General features: G+C 52.6%; 1 protein-coding gene across 5 annotated transcripts in view; it reads left to right on the forward strand.

Moving 5' to 3' along the window:
- TNS3 (tensin 3) overlaps positions 1-14,157 on the forward strand; it is a 188,128-nt gene that overhangs the window by 59,770 nt on the left and 114,201 nt on the right. For 4 of the 5 annotated variants that reach the window (XR_013829912.1, XM_079932350.1, XM_079932348.1 and 1 more), the window contains 6 exons: positions 907-959; positions 2,690-2,861; positions 4,669-4,719; positions 6,259-6,405; positions 9,899-9,963; positions 12,598-12,681. Coding sequence is in view for 4 of the 5 variants with exons in the window: in XM_079932350.1 (XP_079788476.1) it covers positions 907-959; positions 2,690-2,861; positions 4,669-4,719; positions 6,259-6,405; positions 9,899-9,963; positions 12,598-12,681 (572 nt within the window). In the remaining variant the exon portion in view is untranslated. The remainder of the gene's footprint in view (positions 1-906; positions 960-2,689; positions 2,862-4,668; positions 4,720-6,258; positions 6,406-9,898; positions 9,964-12,597; positions 12,682-14,157) is intronic. The other variant, XM_079932349.1, reaches the window with a different exon arrangement.

Consider the following 14,157-nt stretch of genomic DNA (forward strand, 5'->3'; position numbering starts at 1 on the left):
CTTCAGACCTTTTAAGGGCATTTTATATTTACGGACAAGCTGTTTTCTGAAATGCTGAATCAGTTTACATTTCCCCAATACTTAAAAAATACATTTGACGCAGCGGGCAGGGAGGAGCTCACAGATGGCAGTAGAGGAAGGAGCCTCCTGAGAGGAAGGCATTCGGGGAGATGAGACGGGGACGTCTGGGCTCTCCTCCCCCTCTGCCATCTTCGACAAGATCTCACACCTCTCAGAGCCTTGGTTTCCCGACTTCTGAAACGTGGGGATAATTCCTCCTCACAAAGTTGCTGGATGCATCTCCTGAAAGAGTGTATATATAGCCTTAGAGTATAACGTAACCCTTACAACGCGCGCGCACGCGCACACACACACACACAGGGAAGGGTTATGTAAACTGTAAAGTAATTATAACCTGAGTTTTTTTTTTTTCCCTGTTGGATAAGCTTTTTTACAAAAAAGAGTGGAAAAAATTGAGAATTTTCTCAAAGTCATTAACTGGCTCTTTCAAGTAGATATCAATATTAACAATAATGATAGTAATAATGCCCGATGTTGACTGAGCGCCTCCTGTATACCAGGACACGCAGGACAAGCGTTTACATGTGCTGGGACCGCTCACCTTGCCCCGACGCCCGACGGGGATTGTTGTGCTGTCCCACGTGGGAAGCCGTCCTGCTGTTGGTTAATGGAATTGCGTCACTTGGGATCTGGAGTCTTAGGGCCGAGATGACCTGATGAGCTGTCGACCCTCCCGGGGGATAAGAGGAGCCAGTAGTTCAGGGTCTGAACCATTTATGATTAAAGAGAGGATCGGGCTCCCATCCCTCCTTCGTGGTGAGGTTTGCGATGTGCGGGCTGGCAGGACAGGGGACTTGAGAATGACCCTTGTTTTGTCATTTGCAGACTCCGGGGGCCTCCTCACCACCTGCCTCTCTGTGCTGTGACAAACCACCCAGGTGAGTGGCCATCACCGAAACTCCTTCGTGTGCCTCTGGCCTTGGGTCAGATCTCACAGACGAAGCCTGGGCACAGTGTTATTTTATTCTGTAGTGAGCTTAATGTCGTTTTCATTTTTAAAGATAAATGCTCAAAGGTGATAAATATCATGTTTATGTCTCTTTCTGGATGTAATCTCCCAGCATTAGAAACGCTGGTTGTGGAAACATTCAATAAATAATTGGGTAGCTGTGATTGGATTGTGAAACGTAACATTGGGGATGAGCTCTTTAATTTTTAACACCAGTGTCAAAAAATGTGATTTGATTTTTTAAAGTAAACAAAACTCTTTTACGTGCATGTCTGATGCATAAGGTAGAGAAGAAAAATCTCGGTGATTGTTTGAATTCGAATAAACCAATTAAAAAAATACATTTATGATAATGGGTATTTAAAAATATTGTTTCTTTCAGGCGTGATCATGGCATTGTAGATATTTCTAAAAATATCTTTGTGTTTTAGACATAAATGCAAAAATATTTATAAGTGAAATGACATATAATATCTGGGATTTCTTCAATGCCATCAAAGTGATGGAGGAGGTAGCAGGGAGTGTGGATGGAAAAAGGTTGGCTCTGTGTGAGTTTTGAAGTTGGATGACTGGGTGCCTGGAAGTTTGTTAAAACCATTTGGTGTATTTTTAAAATTTTTTCAGAATTAGGCGAGAAACCCATGTAACAAGAGTCGTAAACGAACAACAAGTACAAACCCCTAAAGCTGGTGGTGGGGAATTTGATGGACGAAAATCGCTCTCCCGTGACTGTCCTGCACCCTTCTGTAGTTTCACTGTGGGCTGTCACTGTCTTGGGGTTGACCCCGGCACCCCTCCGCTGGTTGTTTTACCTTCCGTCCCTGACACCACCCGCAGTCCTAGGGCCCTCTCCTGGGAGGGGCTCTGGGGCCCGTGGTCCCCAGAGCCCCGTCGTAGTGATGAGTGAAGCAGAGCCTGGATGCTGTGTGCAGGAAGCATTAGCCCGGGCTCACCAGGCTCCGGGCTCTCCCCACACCAGCAGCCCTCCCCTCTGCTGGCTTCATTGCTTGGCGTTTTTACCCTCCTCCAGGCCCCATCCTCCCATACCTGATGCCTGCCCTTGTCTGCACGCCCCGGGTTAACCCACGCGCGGTCTCAGCAGAGCCTGCGCACAGCCCTTCTCAGAGACGCTAGCGCTTGCCTCCCAGCTACTGAGATTCCCTCCCAGCTCATCCCCCCTGCAGGGCAGGCCAGCCTCCTGCCTGGGCCCGCGGGCCCTCCGCACCTGCCGCAGGATGCTACATGTCGACGTGACGAGTCGCTTGCCGGTGTCTCCCAGTCTTGGCCTCTGCTCTGCCATGAGCTTCTCCCCTGCTGCCTGCTCCTGCCGTGATACCCAGAGCAAGGGAGGCTCCTCCCTCCCAGGTCCAGGCTCTCTGAGCCGCGCCCGCCCACTGAGGCCCTCCCTCTGCAGGTTCTCCATCAGGCCTGCTGCTCTGCCACGAGCCTCTCTTCCTCTGTGTATTCCCTGCTCGTAGCTTATAGTGCCCCAGTCGTGACCGTTAAGGAAGTTGAGATGTGTGCCCTCCTGGGATGGGGCACAGTAAATTCCCAGATGCCTGTAATCAGGTCCAGGTGCGAACAGTGAGCGAAGGTCCCTCGACTTCTGCTGTCCTGGCACTCGGCCCCTCCCCTGACAGCCTGCCGCGTGTCTCCCAGGCCTGCAGGGCTGAGCCCCGCCATGGAGGACGGCCGCGAGCTGGACCTCACCTACATCACCGAGCGCATCATTGCCGTGTCCTTCCCCGCGGGCTGCTCCGAGGAGTCCTACCTGCACAGCCTGCAGGAGGTGACGCGCATGCTGCGGTCCAAGCATGGGGACAACTACCTGGTGAGCGGGGACGCAGAGCGTGAGGACGGTTGAGGGGACACCAAGGGTGGGGACGTTGGGGGACACTGAGTTGGCTGAAACTTGGCGAAGGCGCCCACATGCGTGGACTGAGGAGCTTGTGGGCAGGAAGGCGTCTCGATCCCTGCGTAGCTCAGCGCCCTTGGGGGCCTGGTGGATGGGGAGAGGTGCCGGGGAGGGGGACGCACCGCACAGAGGCCGCACTGGCTGCCGCGCACGGCCCGCGGTGGTCTGGGGCGTCTGGGCTCCGCACTTGCGCCCCGAGGGCCGCCGGCTTCTGCCCCGGCTGCTGGGCTTGGCGTCCCCGTCTCCAAAGCCCCGTTCCTTCCCTCCTGCTGAAGGGAATCGGGGGACGGAGGGTGGGCATCCAGGAGCCGGCGTCTGTCCCGGCCCCACTTCAAACACACGTGAGGCTGTCGGATGGAACCCCCAGTTGAGGAAGACCGCGGAAGAGCAGAGTCTTCCTGGACGGCCTCCTTCGCCCCTTGCTCTTGCGTGTTCCCTCCGTGCCAGTGCCGGTCCTGCAGCAGGGCCCTGCGGCTCCGTCTTCCGCTCTTTGAGTTAAATGACAGCTTCTCGCACCTCTCCAGACCCGCCTGTAAGACCTCTTTAAACGACAGGGTAGTTATTGCCATCCTTATCGGCCTCCTGGAAGGGCTGGGCGGGTGGCCCTGGAAGCAGAGCAGGGGGAGGTGACCTCCGGGTGGCTTCCAGCAGCCCCTGCGTGGCCCAGTGGCCTTTCCCCCTGACGCCCGCCCGTCCTCAGCATGGCCTGGTGACAGGCAGGGAAGGTGGGGTCCAGCCCCTGAGATCACCCCAGCCCATCCTCGCTCCCAGAGCCGCCTGCCCTGCAGGAATGGTGTCCTCGTCCTGACACCTGACCCAGGATGGGGGGTCCCCTCCACGCCTTGTCCTTCCTGCCCCACGCGCTGTTCACTGAGCCCGCGAAGGCCTGGGGCCTGGGCCCCGGGAGCTGGGGCAGTTCTTCCCTCCACGCTGGCCAGAGGCCCCCTTGCACAATGGCGAGGCTGCCGGGTGCTCACCTTGTTTGGGGACAGGGACCTTTTTGAACAATCTGAAGAAAGACACACCTGTGTGTCTTCCATGGCTTCTGAGTTCAGAACCCGGAGTGAGTGCATCTCTTCCCCCGTGTACGTCTGAATTGTGTGCCCTGACAGGTGCTTGTGGGGACAGAACTCCTCCCTGCCCACAGCTGTCTTGTCAGGCCACAGGCCTCGGCCCTCTGAAGAAGGTTCTAACGGGGCCCACGGTCCATAGGTGTAGGAGACAGCTTGTTCTGGGGTAGAGGGACCACGGGCCCTCACCCCAGGAGCACCCCTCCTCTCAGCTCTCCGCAGTGTCCATCTCTGGAGAGAGAAGGCTGGGGAGCCCCTTCTGCTCCAATGTTGTCCTCATTTGTTCCTTTCCTCGAGGTGTGGTCAGGTTTCGCAGGCAGCTCTGCTTCTCCGTGAGCGCGAGGGTCTCTGGGCTGCCTCGGAGTGTCAGGGCCTGGGCTCCCTGAGGACCAGGTGCCCTCCTTCCCACACGTCCTTCCTCTGACGAAGCCCATGCTTTCTGGGGGCCCAGTCCAGTTCCGCAGGATCTGTGTGCTGTCATTCTTTGTTTATTTTGTTTGCTTTTCATTCTGTGACAATTACATATCTGTACATTCCAATCTTTTATAATCCTCTATATCTAGAAAGCAAGTAGCGTGTGAGAATGCAACTGTATCCTCTTTGATCTCTGAGGACCGTGTTTAGTCTAATAGCTTCTTATTTCCCCTTTGTAGGTGTTAAACCTTTCGGAAAAGAGATATGACCTTACAAAGCTTAACCCAAAGGTATGCATCTTAGCCCTTTATATTCTGAGTTTTGTTAAAGGTCCACGATGCTTATCCTGCTTGTGCAAAAAGGGTTTGTAACAAGTCTTTGTGGAATATGACTTAGTGAGGGGTATTAGGAACTGTTCATATCCATGGCTTATTTTTTGTTATTAACACTTTTTAGTTTGAAATAGTTATAACTTCACAGGAAAATGCAAAAAGAATACAGGGAGATCCCACATACCCCTGGCCCAGTCTTCCCCAGTAGTACTGTCTTGCATAACTTATAGTAAAATATTAATGCCAGGAAGTTGATATTGGTACCATCCACAGATTGCATGCAACTTCCGCTGGGTTTACGTGCAGCAGCTGTGTGTGTGTGTGTGTGTGTGTGTGTGTGTGTGTGTGTGTGGTTCTGTACCATCTCAAATATGTAGATTTCTGTCACCACCACTGCGATCAAATCCAGAACATTTTCACCTCAAAGATCTTCCTGCCACCTCCCTACATCCATGCACTCCCTCTCCGTCCGTTACTCTTTTTAACAGCAAAGATTGAGGGGGAAATTTTTAAGATTGCATAAGCATAAGTTATGGTATATATGGTATATGTATGCATACCGTATTCCATATGTTGGAACATTTTGCAGCCATTAGGATAAAAAAAATAGTAACATGGGGAATTGCCTGTTTTAATGCTCGTTAACAAGGGCAGAGTATAGAATTTATGTATTTGCTAAATGTACATAGAAAAAGAGTGTAAGGATTTCACCAGAACAGGCTTTTGCTCTGAGTGGTGGAAGGGGTGTAGGCCTTTCCCTGCTTCCAGCGGTTTTCTGAATTTTTCCATCATTTTACACAATTTCTATTGCTTTTATAATAAGACAGAGCTCTGCCTTCCCCTCCCCTCTTAAAAAAGTAAACGGAAAGCAAAAATAACAGCACTGCGTGGCCCTCAGCTTTAGAGCTGGGAACGTGTCAGGTGGCTCAGAGATGCCATGTTTTGCCCACAGACCTGCCAGGTTCCTTATCTCGTGATGATGACTTTCTTTGTTCCTGAATTGTAACCGAGGTTTGGAGGCCTTCCTCCCTCCCTCCTGGGCACATTCCTCTCCTTTGGGGAGTGTCACGTGTGATAGGCATCTCCCTCTGAGAAGTTATCTGCCCTTTGTGTGGAGGAATGGCTCTCAGCGTTTTCCCAAACTGCGATTTTAGTCTGAAGGGAGGAATTTTGGCAGCGCCTGCGGAGAACTCCTGTTTCAGATCTTGCCAGACCTGGGCCTCTTTCCCCATGAGCCACGCACCATTAGCGGCTCCCGAAAGCCCTTTCTAGAATTGTCATTCCAGCTGCAGAAAAGCAGATAAGACCCGGGAGTAGATGTCTCCTGGGGAAAACATAATCCTTCATATTTTTCTTTCCAGTAAAGGAGCCATAATTCCCACTGAGTTTTAGAAAAGGAGCATGCAGCCTTGTTCTTTACTCTAAAATGAAATATTTTGGTAAATAAAAAAAAACGTCATGAGATGGCTTCGTAGGGCTTCTGGAGATGGACACCAGGAACCCTCCTCTCTCTCCCCGCAGATTCTGGACGTGGGCTGGCCAGAGCTGCACGCGCCGCCCCTGGATAAGGTGTGTACCATCTGCAAGGCGCAGGAGGCCTGGCTGAACAGCGACCCCCAGCACGTGGTCGTCATTCACTGCAGGGTGAGCACCCGCTCGGGGGCCCAGGGGGCCCACCTTTATCGCTTTAACTTCCAGCTTCTTTAGGGGTTTGTGGTTAGGTTTTCATACTTATTCTAAGGGTCGGGGGGCGGGGAAGAGTCATCCAGTCTCCCAGAGTGTGGCTTCAGAGTGTATAGGATGGAGGTCCCTGCATGCGTAGCTGCACATGGTGAAGCTAAGGTTAGGGACCCCTGGGAGGGAATCCTTTCATTTTCATGCATTTTTGTTTTGCATGGGAAGCGCTTTTTAAAAAGTGAAGGGGGCTCTTAAGGTGCACGGCATTGGGCTCTGTGCCGCCTGAGGTGTGCCAGTCGACTGGCTTGGCATTGTGGGCACGATGCCGCTGCAGCTGGCTTCTGGTCCTTTCCAAGCAGGTCAGCCCGAAGGGGACGTGACATGTCTACCCTTGCAGGGTGCCCGGGGCTGGCTGTGAGCACAGCAGCGCATCGTCCTGGCTGCGCTGACCTGCTTTGCACCCCTCCCTCCTCCTACCGCCCTCCCATCTTCTGGAACCTACCTCTCCTCTTACTTCTCCAGTTTCTCAACTGCCTTGGATTGTCCGTAGCCTTTTCCTGCACTACCCTGGATTCCTCAGATCTGATCCGTTTGCCCAGACACCTGGAGCTCATGCAGCGTGTGGGAGGAATGCTTTGAGAAGGGGGGGCGGGGAGTGCAGTGGCTGGGTCTCCTTCCCAGAAGAAGGGGGCTTCTCCCTGCCCTGTATATTTTACACCAAATTCTTATGACCATCAGGACGTCTCGAAAAAATAGACATTTCCACCTTAAAGTGTTTCTTCCTTCAGACTTTTCACACTCAAAAGCTGCACAAAAACCCTTTGCGTTAGGGAGCTTAGTGTAAGAGAACCTTCCCTTCGAAGGATCAGACTTGCTGTGTGAGTTTCCTGCAAGGGCACTGAGATCTGCCTGTAGAATGAGGAGAGTAGACAGGGCCGACCATGTTCAGAGCTCCCACACTTGGGGCATTTGAGGGTCACTCGGCCCGGAGGAAAAGCCGCTGGGTACACACAGTGCGTTTGCTGCTCTCTGCTTTTGTTCCTTCTTCTGACATCTAACTTGATTACATTCTCCCTCAGACAGCCAGGGAGTCCCGTTAGTTCTCTTACTAAATTAAGTTAACCGGAGCTTTTATTCAACGATTGTGTTATATTGAGGAGCTTCTCTCCACATTTATGTTTTGGTGAAAACTTAAAGAGACTTTAAAAAAAAACAACAATTCTTGTCAATTAAAAAACGTCTGTATTTTTCATTGGGCTTGGCTTGGTGATTTTGACACAGTGAGGATAATACTGAGGGGCCATTGTTGCCTAAGATCCCTTCACAGGCCTGTGAGGCAGTGGCCCCTAACCCACCCGGAGCAGCCGCAGTGCCTGACCCTGGGGAGAAATGCCCGCCCGGTGCACCCAGACTGCTGCCGGCTGTGTCTCCAGAGGATTCTGGTCCCTGGACCTTGAGACGCACCCCCTTCACCATGAAACAAATTATACTATTATTTACAACATCCGGGCCACAAGTGATGAACTTAGCTCACAGAGTTCTCTAAAACGTGTCCCTCCTCTAAACTACGCTTGCCTCTTGGGAAAAGTCTTGTTGGTGGGATTAAACTGGAACATGTTGAAACTTTTGGGGAACAGTTTGCTCATCTCTTGCCCTAATTCTGGTGACCTATGAACCCTTTCCAAGATGAGCTAGAAAACATGCCATGAGAGAGAAGCCCTCTGGTGATTTGAACTTACAGATGTTGACATTAAGGGAAGTTCATCATAGTTGCTGCGGGGGGTGAGATTGCTGACTTTCCCCAAAACCTGCCAGCCCTGCAGAATGTGCTCTTCCTGCCAGGAGCGCCAGGAATACCGTCTTGGCCTGGGGAGGGCAGACTAAGGCCAGACGGTGAGACCCCTGTCTCCCTGCCGGATACAAAGGGTGGTGTTTGTTCCCAAGTCCCCCCTCACACTAGTTTGGAGTAGAAATTGCCTGCGGTTCTTCCGGACGGTTTCACCCACCTCCACACGGTTTAGTCTTGAGCTGTTGGCGGAGGATACTCGCTGGGACTTGTGTAGTCAGCGATTCTGATTTTTGGTAAGAGCAGACAAAAGCTGTTCTGGTCCTAAAGAACGTTGTTTGCGCTCGAAGACTTCCTGTGCGCACGTAACGAAAAGCACTGGAGATGGGGGCAGTGAAGCCGCCCCGCGTGCCTGACTTGCAGGTGAATTTATACAAGAAACATACCAGTAGCTGCGCAGTGGCAACTGCAGGTGCCAGGGTTCAGCAGTGAAGGACTGAGTGTGTGTCTGCACTGAGTTTCTGTAAGGCATGCCCTTGATGAGACAGAGAGGAGATCGCTCCTGGGTGACAGTCACATGCCAGATTTGGACCTGAATTTCCTCCATCGTTCCCTTTCAAGAATAGACGTACGATCTGCACGTTGTTGTCACAGCCATGGTGGCTCATGGGACTCTAGATCAGGGGTTGCTGCCTCTTCCTGAAACACCCAGACAGGACTTTCAAGGCTTTGGGGCACCACAGTCTACTTCCTTCCACCTGCCGCTGCCGTGTGGAAATAGCTCCTGAACGAACAGGCGTGCTGGGTCCCAATCAAACCTTATTTATGAACACTGACATTTGGACTTCGTATGATTTTCATGTGTCATTGGAATACTATTCTTTTGATTTTTCTTCAACTGTTTAAACATGTTAAGGTGGCTCTTAACTCGTAGGGACACAAGTGGTGGGCAGAAGTGGGCTGGTGGGCTGTGGTTCGCTGGCCGCCGTTCTGGGTCATGGCAGTGTGTTTCAGAAGGTGGCAGTCCACAGTTCTGGTCGAGGTGGCCTGGTCGAGGTGGTGGTCGAGGTCACGGAGCTGCGGTGCTCCCAGGCACCTTCTCCTGTTGGCAATGTTGGTCCGAGGCCCTGCCGGGCTGCCTTGTCCGGGCTGTGCATGTCTGTGGTTACGGATCGAGTGATGCGTTTTCCGTGACGCTGCCTCGGATGGGGGTCCCCGTGTGTGACAGGGCAGGGCTGGGTAGGTGGGGACAGTGATGCTGGCAGCACCCTGGGATCTGCTGTCCTGCTACTCTGGACGTCTCAGGGCTCTGTGTGCAGCCCTCAAAGCCCTCAGCCTGTGCGTGGGGCGTTCGGGTCTCTCTCACCTGGGTGATTAAGTCACGCTAATGGCTTCTGCCCAACACGGTTTTTTCCAGCCTCACTGGGAAATGAGGAACTGACTGGCCGCCTCTGTGCAGACCTGCCCTCGGGGGTGTCCTCGGGTGTCCCGGATAGCACCTGCTCCCGCCATCAGCACCCCATATGTGTGTTCTCTGCTGAGTTGGGTGCTGCCGTCCCCCAGAACAGGGACCAGAGGGGGGTAACGCTGGCTTCCCCTCCGAGGCAGGCTCTTTGCCATCCTGTGCATGAACGAGTGCTTTCCTGTTCTAATGACCTCTCTTGTCTCCTGCAGGGCGGAAAGGGACGCATCGGCGTGGTCATATCATCTTACATGCACTTCACCAATGTCTCGGCCAGGTAAGAGGGGAGCGTCCTCACCGCCGTGGGCATCGGGACGCTCTGAGGCTGGGTGGGCAGGGGGCGGTCAGCCTGGGAGCTGACCTGGAGGCCGAGGCTCGTGTCCCTGGTGCCTAGAAGCTCAGCTGCAGCTAAGGGTTTGCACTTGTGAGAAAGACACTGTCGTAGGTGTGCAGTGATTCACACTGAAGACTTCATGGAGGCGTCAAAGATAAAGTGAGTGCACTGTCGTTCTCTGACAAGAACAACAGGGACAAACATTACCGTGAGTAAAGAAGAGCAGTGCTGTCTCCCTGGATGCCTCAAATTCTGTACGTGGCCGTGGCCACGGCCGCCATGGTTTGCATGCATGGCTGCCATGTTTGTATGCAGTGGGCCTCTGGGAAGCACTTTGCTCGTTTCCTTTCTGTTGCTCAATCCTCCCAGGTAATCTAGGAGCGAGCAGTCATTGCTCCCACTTCACAGATGAGGAAACGGAGGCTTGGTGGACTTAGGCAGCTTGCTCATGATCTCATGGCCCGTGAGCGGGAAGCCTGGTCTGGCCCGGTTCTCAGGAGGTGCGCCGTGGGCGTGTGGGTGCCGCCAGCAGGAGGCCGGTCCCGTCTACTGGGGACGACAGGCACCGCGAGGCCAGCGAGTGAGGCAGCGGCCGCGTGCCAGCCCTCCTGGCGTTGGCTGTGCTGGTGGACCCAGATGCCCTTTCCGAGCACACGTCTCCGCTCACACTGAGACCCAGTTCAGAAATATCATTCTTTATGGGTTTTGCATCTGCGTCGGCTCCCTCTGTTCAATGGCCACTTTGTGAAGCATGAACCGCTCCATTCTGAGGAAATATAAGCCTATTCACATTAGCCGATAAACCCTTTCCTTTCTAGCGTTAAGGAGTGAAATTTGACTTTCCCAATGTTTTCTCTGGAAACAAACTGGGGAGCCCATGGCTTGCCAGGCAGGAAACCCAACCCCAGAGCAAAAATGAGATCCTTTCTTGGTGATAATAAGTACTTGTGTGCGTGCCAGACAAATTGAGATTCCTGGTCACGTCACATCCCTCTGCTGAGCCAAAGACATTTGGTCAGAGAGCAGACTTCACCTGCTCACAACAGCGCAGCTCTGTGTGGAACCAGAGTTCCATGCGCCATGGGCAGTCCTGGCATCTTTGGAAAGCATAGAGGCTAAGCTTTAGTCGCTTACAGCTTATCAATGACGCTGTCTCTAAACGCACCACTTTTTCTGAATAATCGAAGTGTGTCTCAGCTTCACGTGTCAGGCAACTCACGTGAAAGGCTCTAAGCCTCAGGGTCCTCACCTGGGAAGCGGGGATGATGGCTGTGCCTCACAGGGTTTTGTGACAATTCAGTGTGTCGTTTCGCGTAAGACAGTTGGAATAGCATCGGTGCTGGTATTAGCTGCTGTTAACGCTGCTGGTACTAGTAGGACTAACAGTATGAATAGATGAATAGAATATTATGTATTTTAGCATTTACCGATTCTGCCTATCCAGGTCGTTTGCAGGTTTTCTTTAGAATTTCAGTTGCTTCCGTCTAATGACCTTGTACGCTCAAGCATGCCGTGGTAACAAATTCTCCTCGATACATCTTCGATCATTTCTACTATTTTCCCCTTAGCTACTGTTCTCAGAAGTAATCATAGCGAGCAGACGTTTTTAAGGCCTTTGTCACAAACTCTGTCCAGATCCAAACAGACACTTCACGTCACAAAGTAAAGTAGGAAGAACATTCTGGTACCAGCACCAGAAAGATAAGAGTTCATAAAGATGGAGTTGTTGCTAATATTATGAATACTGATAACAACATTAATGCTGAACGTAAACCTTGACCAAAATGCGTTATCAGCATTTAATAAAACGAGTGAATTCCAGAAAAAGGAATACTTTTCAATGTATAGGTGAGGGACTTCCCTGGCGGTCCAGTGGTTAAGACTTCGCCATCCAGTGAAGGGGGGTGTGGGTTTGATCCCCGGTCGGGGAGCTAAGATCCCACATGCCTCACAGCCAAAGAACCAAAACATAAAACAGAAGCAATATTGTAACAGATTCAATAAAGACTTTAAAAAAATGGTCCACATCAAAAAAAAAAAATAAATAAAATGTATAGGTGAATATGGAACTATACTTTTTACTCTGAAAAACTTACATGCTCTGTATGTTAAATATTCAGTTCTTAAGTGACCCTTGCTTTTGTGCACCCCTGCCAGCCCAGCCCCTTATTTAGACAACGTTATTATTTTAGATGGTTATTTAGATAGGACAGTGGCCTGTGCCCACAGGTGAGAAAAGGCAGGCAGGTGACTCCCCCACCTGCCGGACATGCTGCACAGAAAATGCCACATCCTAGGATCGGGTGCTGCTGTTGCAGGGGGGACTCCGGACCTTGCAAGCCTGGCTTCCACTTGGCCCTGAACGTCTTCCTGGGGGAGATGAGGCCCTAGAAGAGAGGCTAAAGTGGATTTTCCCTGGGGAGGGGGTGTAGCAAAATGGAGCTCTTAGTGGGTGCCAGCCACTCAGAACAGCCTCGGGGCCTGTCTTATGTCACTCCCCACAACCCGGCCTCCTGCGGTGGCCATGGAGTTAAAGCGTGTGCGCTCTCTCTCTCTCTCTCTCTCTCTCCCCCCCAGTGCTGACCAAGCCCTCGACAGATTTGCAATGAAGAAATTTTATGATGATAAACTTTCAGCTTTAATGCAGCCGTCCCAGAAACGGTATGTATCTGTCCCAGAGCCAGAGTGAAAAAGTGAATGAGATTTTATGTTTAAAAGCGTGTGTGTGGGGCTGGGATGAACTGGGAGATTGGGACTGACATACGTACACTACCATGTGTAAACCAGAGAGCTGGCGGGAACCTGCTGTATAGTGCAGGGAGCTCACTGGGTGCTCTGTGGTGACCCGGATGGGTGGGATCGGGGGGCAGGGCCAAGAGGGAGAGGATATATGTATACATGTAGCTGATTCACTTCCTTGTACAGTGAAACCAACGCAACAGAAACCAACACAACATTGTAAAGCAATTGTGCTCCAATTTAAAAAAAAAAAAAATGTAGGGACGGAAGACGCGCCTCCCCTGACCAGCCAAGATTAGGAGGGAAGGGATTCTCGGTGTCCAGTGGTGAAGGGTGAGCCACCCTGCGTGTGGGTGCCAGGGGGCCCCTGGCTGGCTCTGGCGTGGACGCAGGGCTCCCTCCCCACACGCGTAGCCATCGGGTCTTCCGAGCTCTCTGCTGGTGTTGGTGCCATTTCTGTATTGGGACTGGCTGGTGTCTCCTGGACCAGGGGTCTGTGAGCTGTGTCTGGATGGCGGCTGCTCTGGGCTTTGCAGGTCACGTGGTCTCTGTCACGGCCACTCTAACAGGGTCTGTGGGCAGTAGGAAGCAGGTGAAAGCGGCTTATGTCCAGTAAAGCTGTCGACACACGCAAGTTTGTTGATGGCCAGCTTCAGAGGCCCAGGAGTCTTCTCTCTCCTCGGCGCCCCCTGGCCCACCTCCCCTTCTCTCCTGCTCGGCGAGGCCCCTGGCACATGCTGCAGAGGGACCCTGGGGAGCAGACTTCCTCTTGCCGCCTGCTCCCAGGCGAATCCACGCTGTCACCAGGCCCAGGTGGAGAAGAACCAGAGGAGGGTCAGGTGTGTGGCCTGAGACGAGCCAGCAGCCACTTGCCTTCCAGACCCACTTCCTCTGCAGATGGGGGCATGGAACCAAGAACACTGCGGTTTTTTTTGTTTTTTTTTTCCGGTACGCGGGCCTCTCACTGTTGTGGCCTCTCCTGTTGCGGAGCACAGGCGCCGGATGCGCAGGCTCAGCGGCCATGGCTCACGGGCCCAGGCGCTCCGCGGCACGTGGGATCCTCCCGGACCGGGGCACGAACCCACGTCCCCTGCATCGGCAGGCGGACTCTCAACCACTGCGCCACCAGGGAAGCCCTGCATATTTATTTTAAAGCAAGTGGCAGGGCATTTGCACAAGCATTGTCCCCGCAATTGCCAAGATGGTTTTCCTGTGCCTCGCATCTTTCCCCCCAGTGCCAGAGGGCTGGACCTGCGGTCTTGGGTGGACTGAAGGTTCCAGGAGGTAGGGTCACAGGTATATTTTGGTCAAGAGCCGAGTCTCAGTATTTCCACTTGGGAAAAAAGGGATTTCAGGGACCACCAGAGGCACCTCCTGCTTTGTCCCGGGTGTCTCCCA

Source organism: Stenella coeruleoalba (genome assembly GCF_951394435.1).
Source record: "Stenella coeruleoalba genome assembly, chromosome: 9".
NCBI classification, from domain to species: domain Eukaryota; kingdom Metazoa; phylum Chordata; class Mammalia; order Artiodactyla; family Delphinidae; genus Stenella; species Stenella coeruleoalba.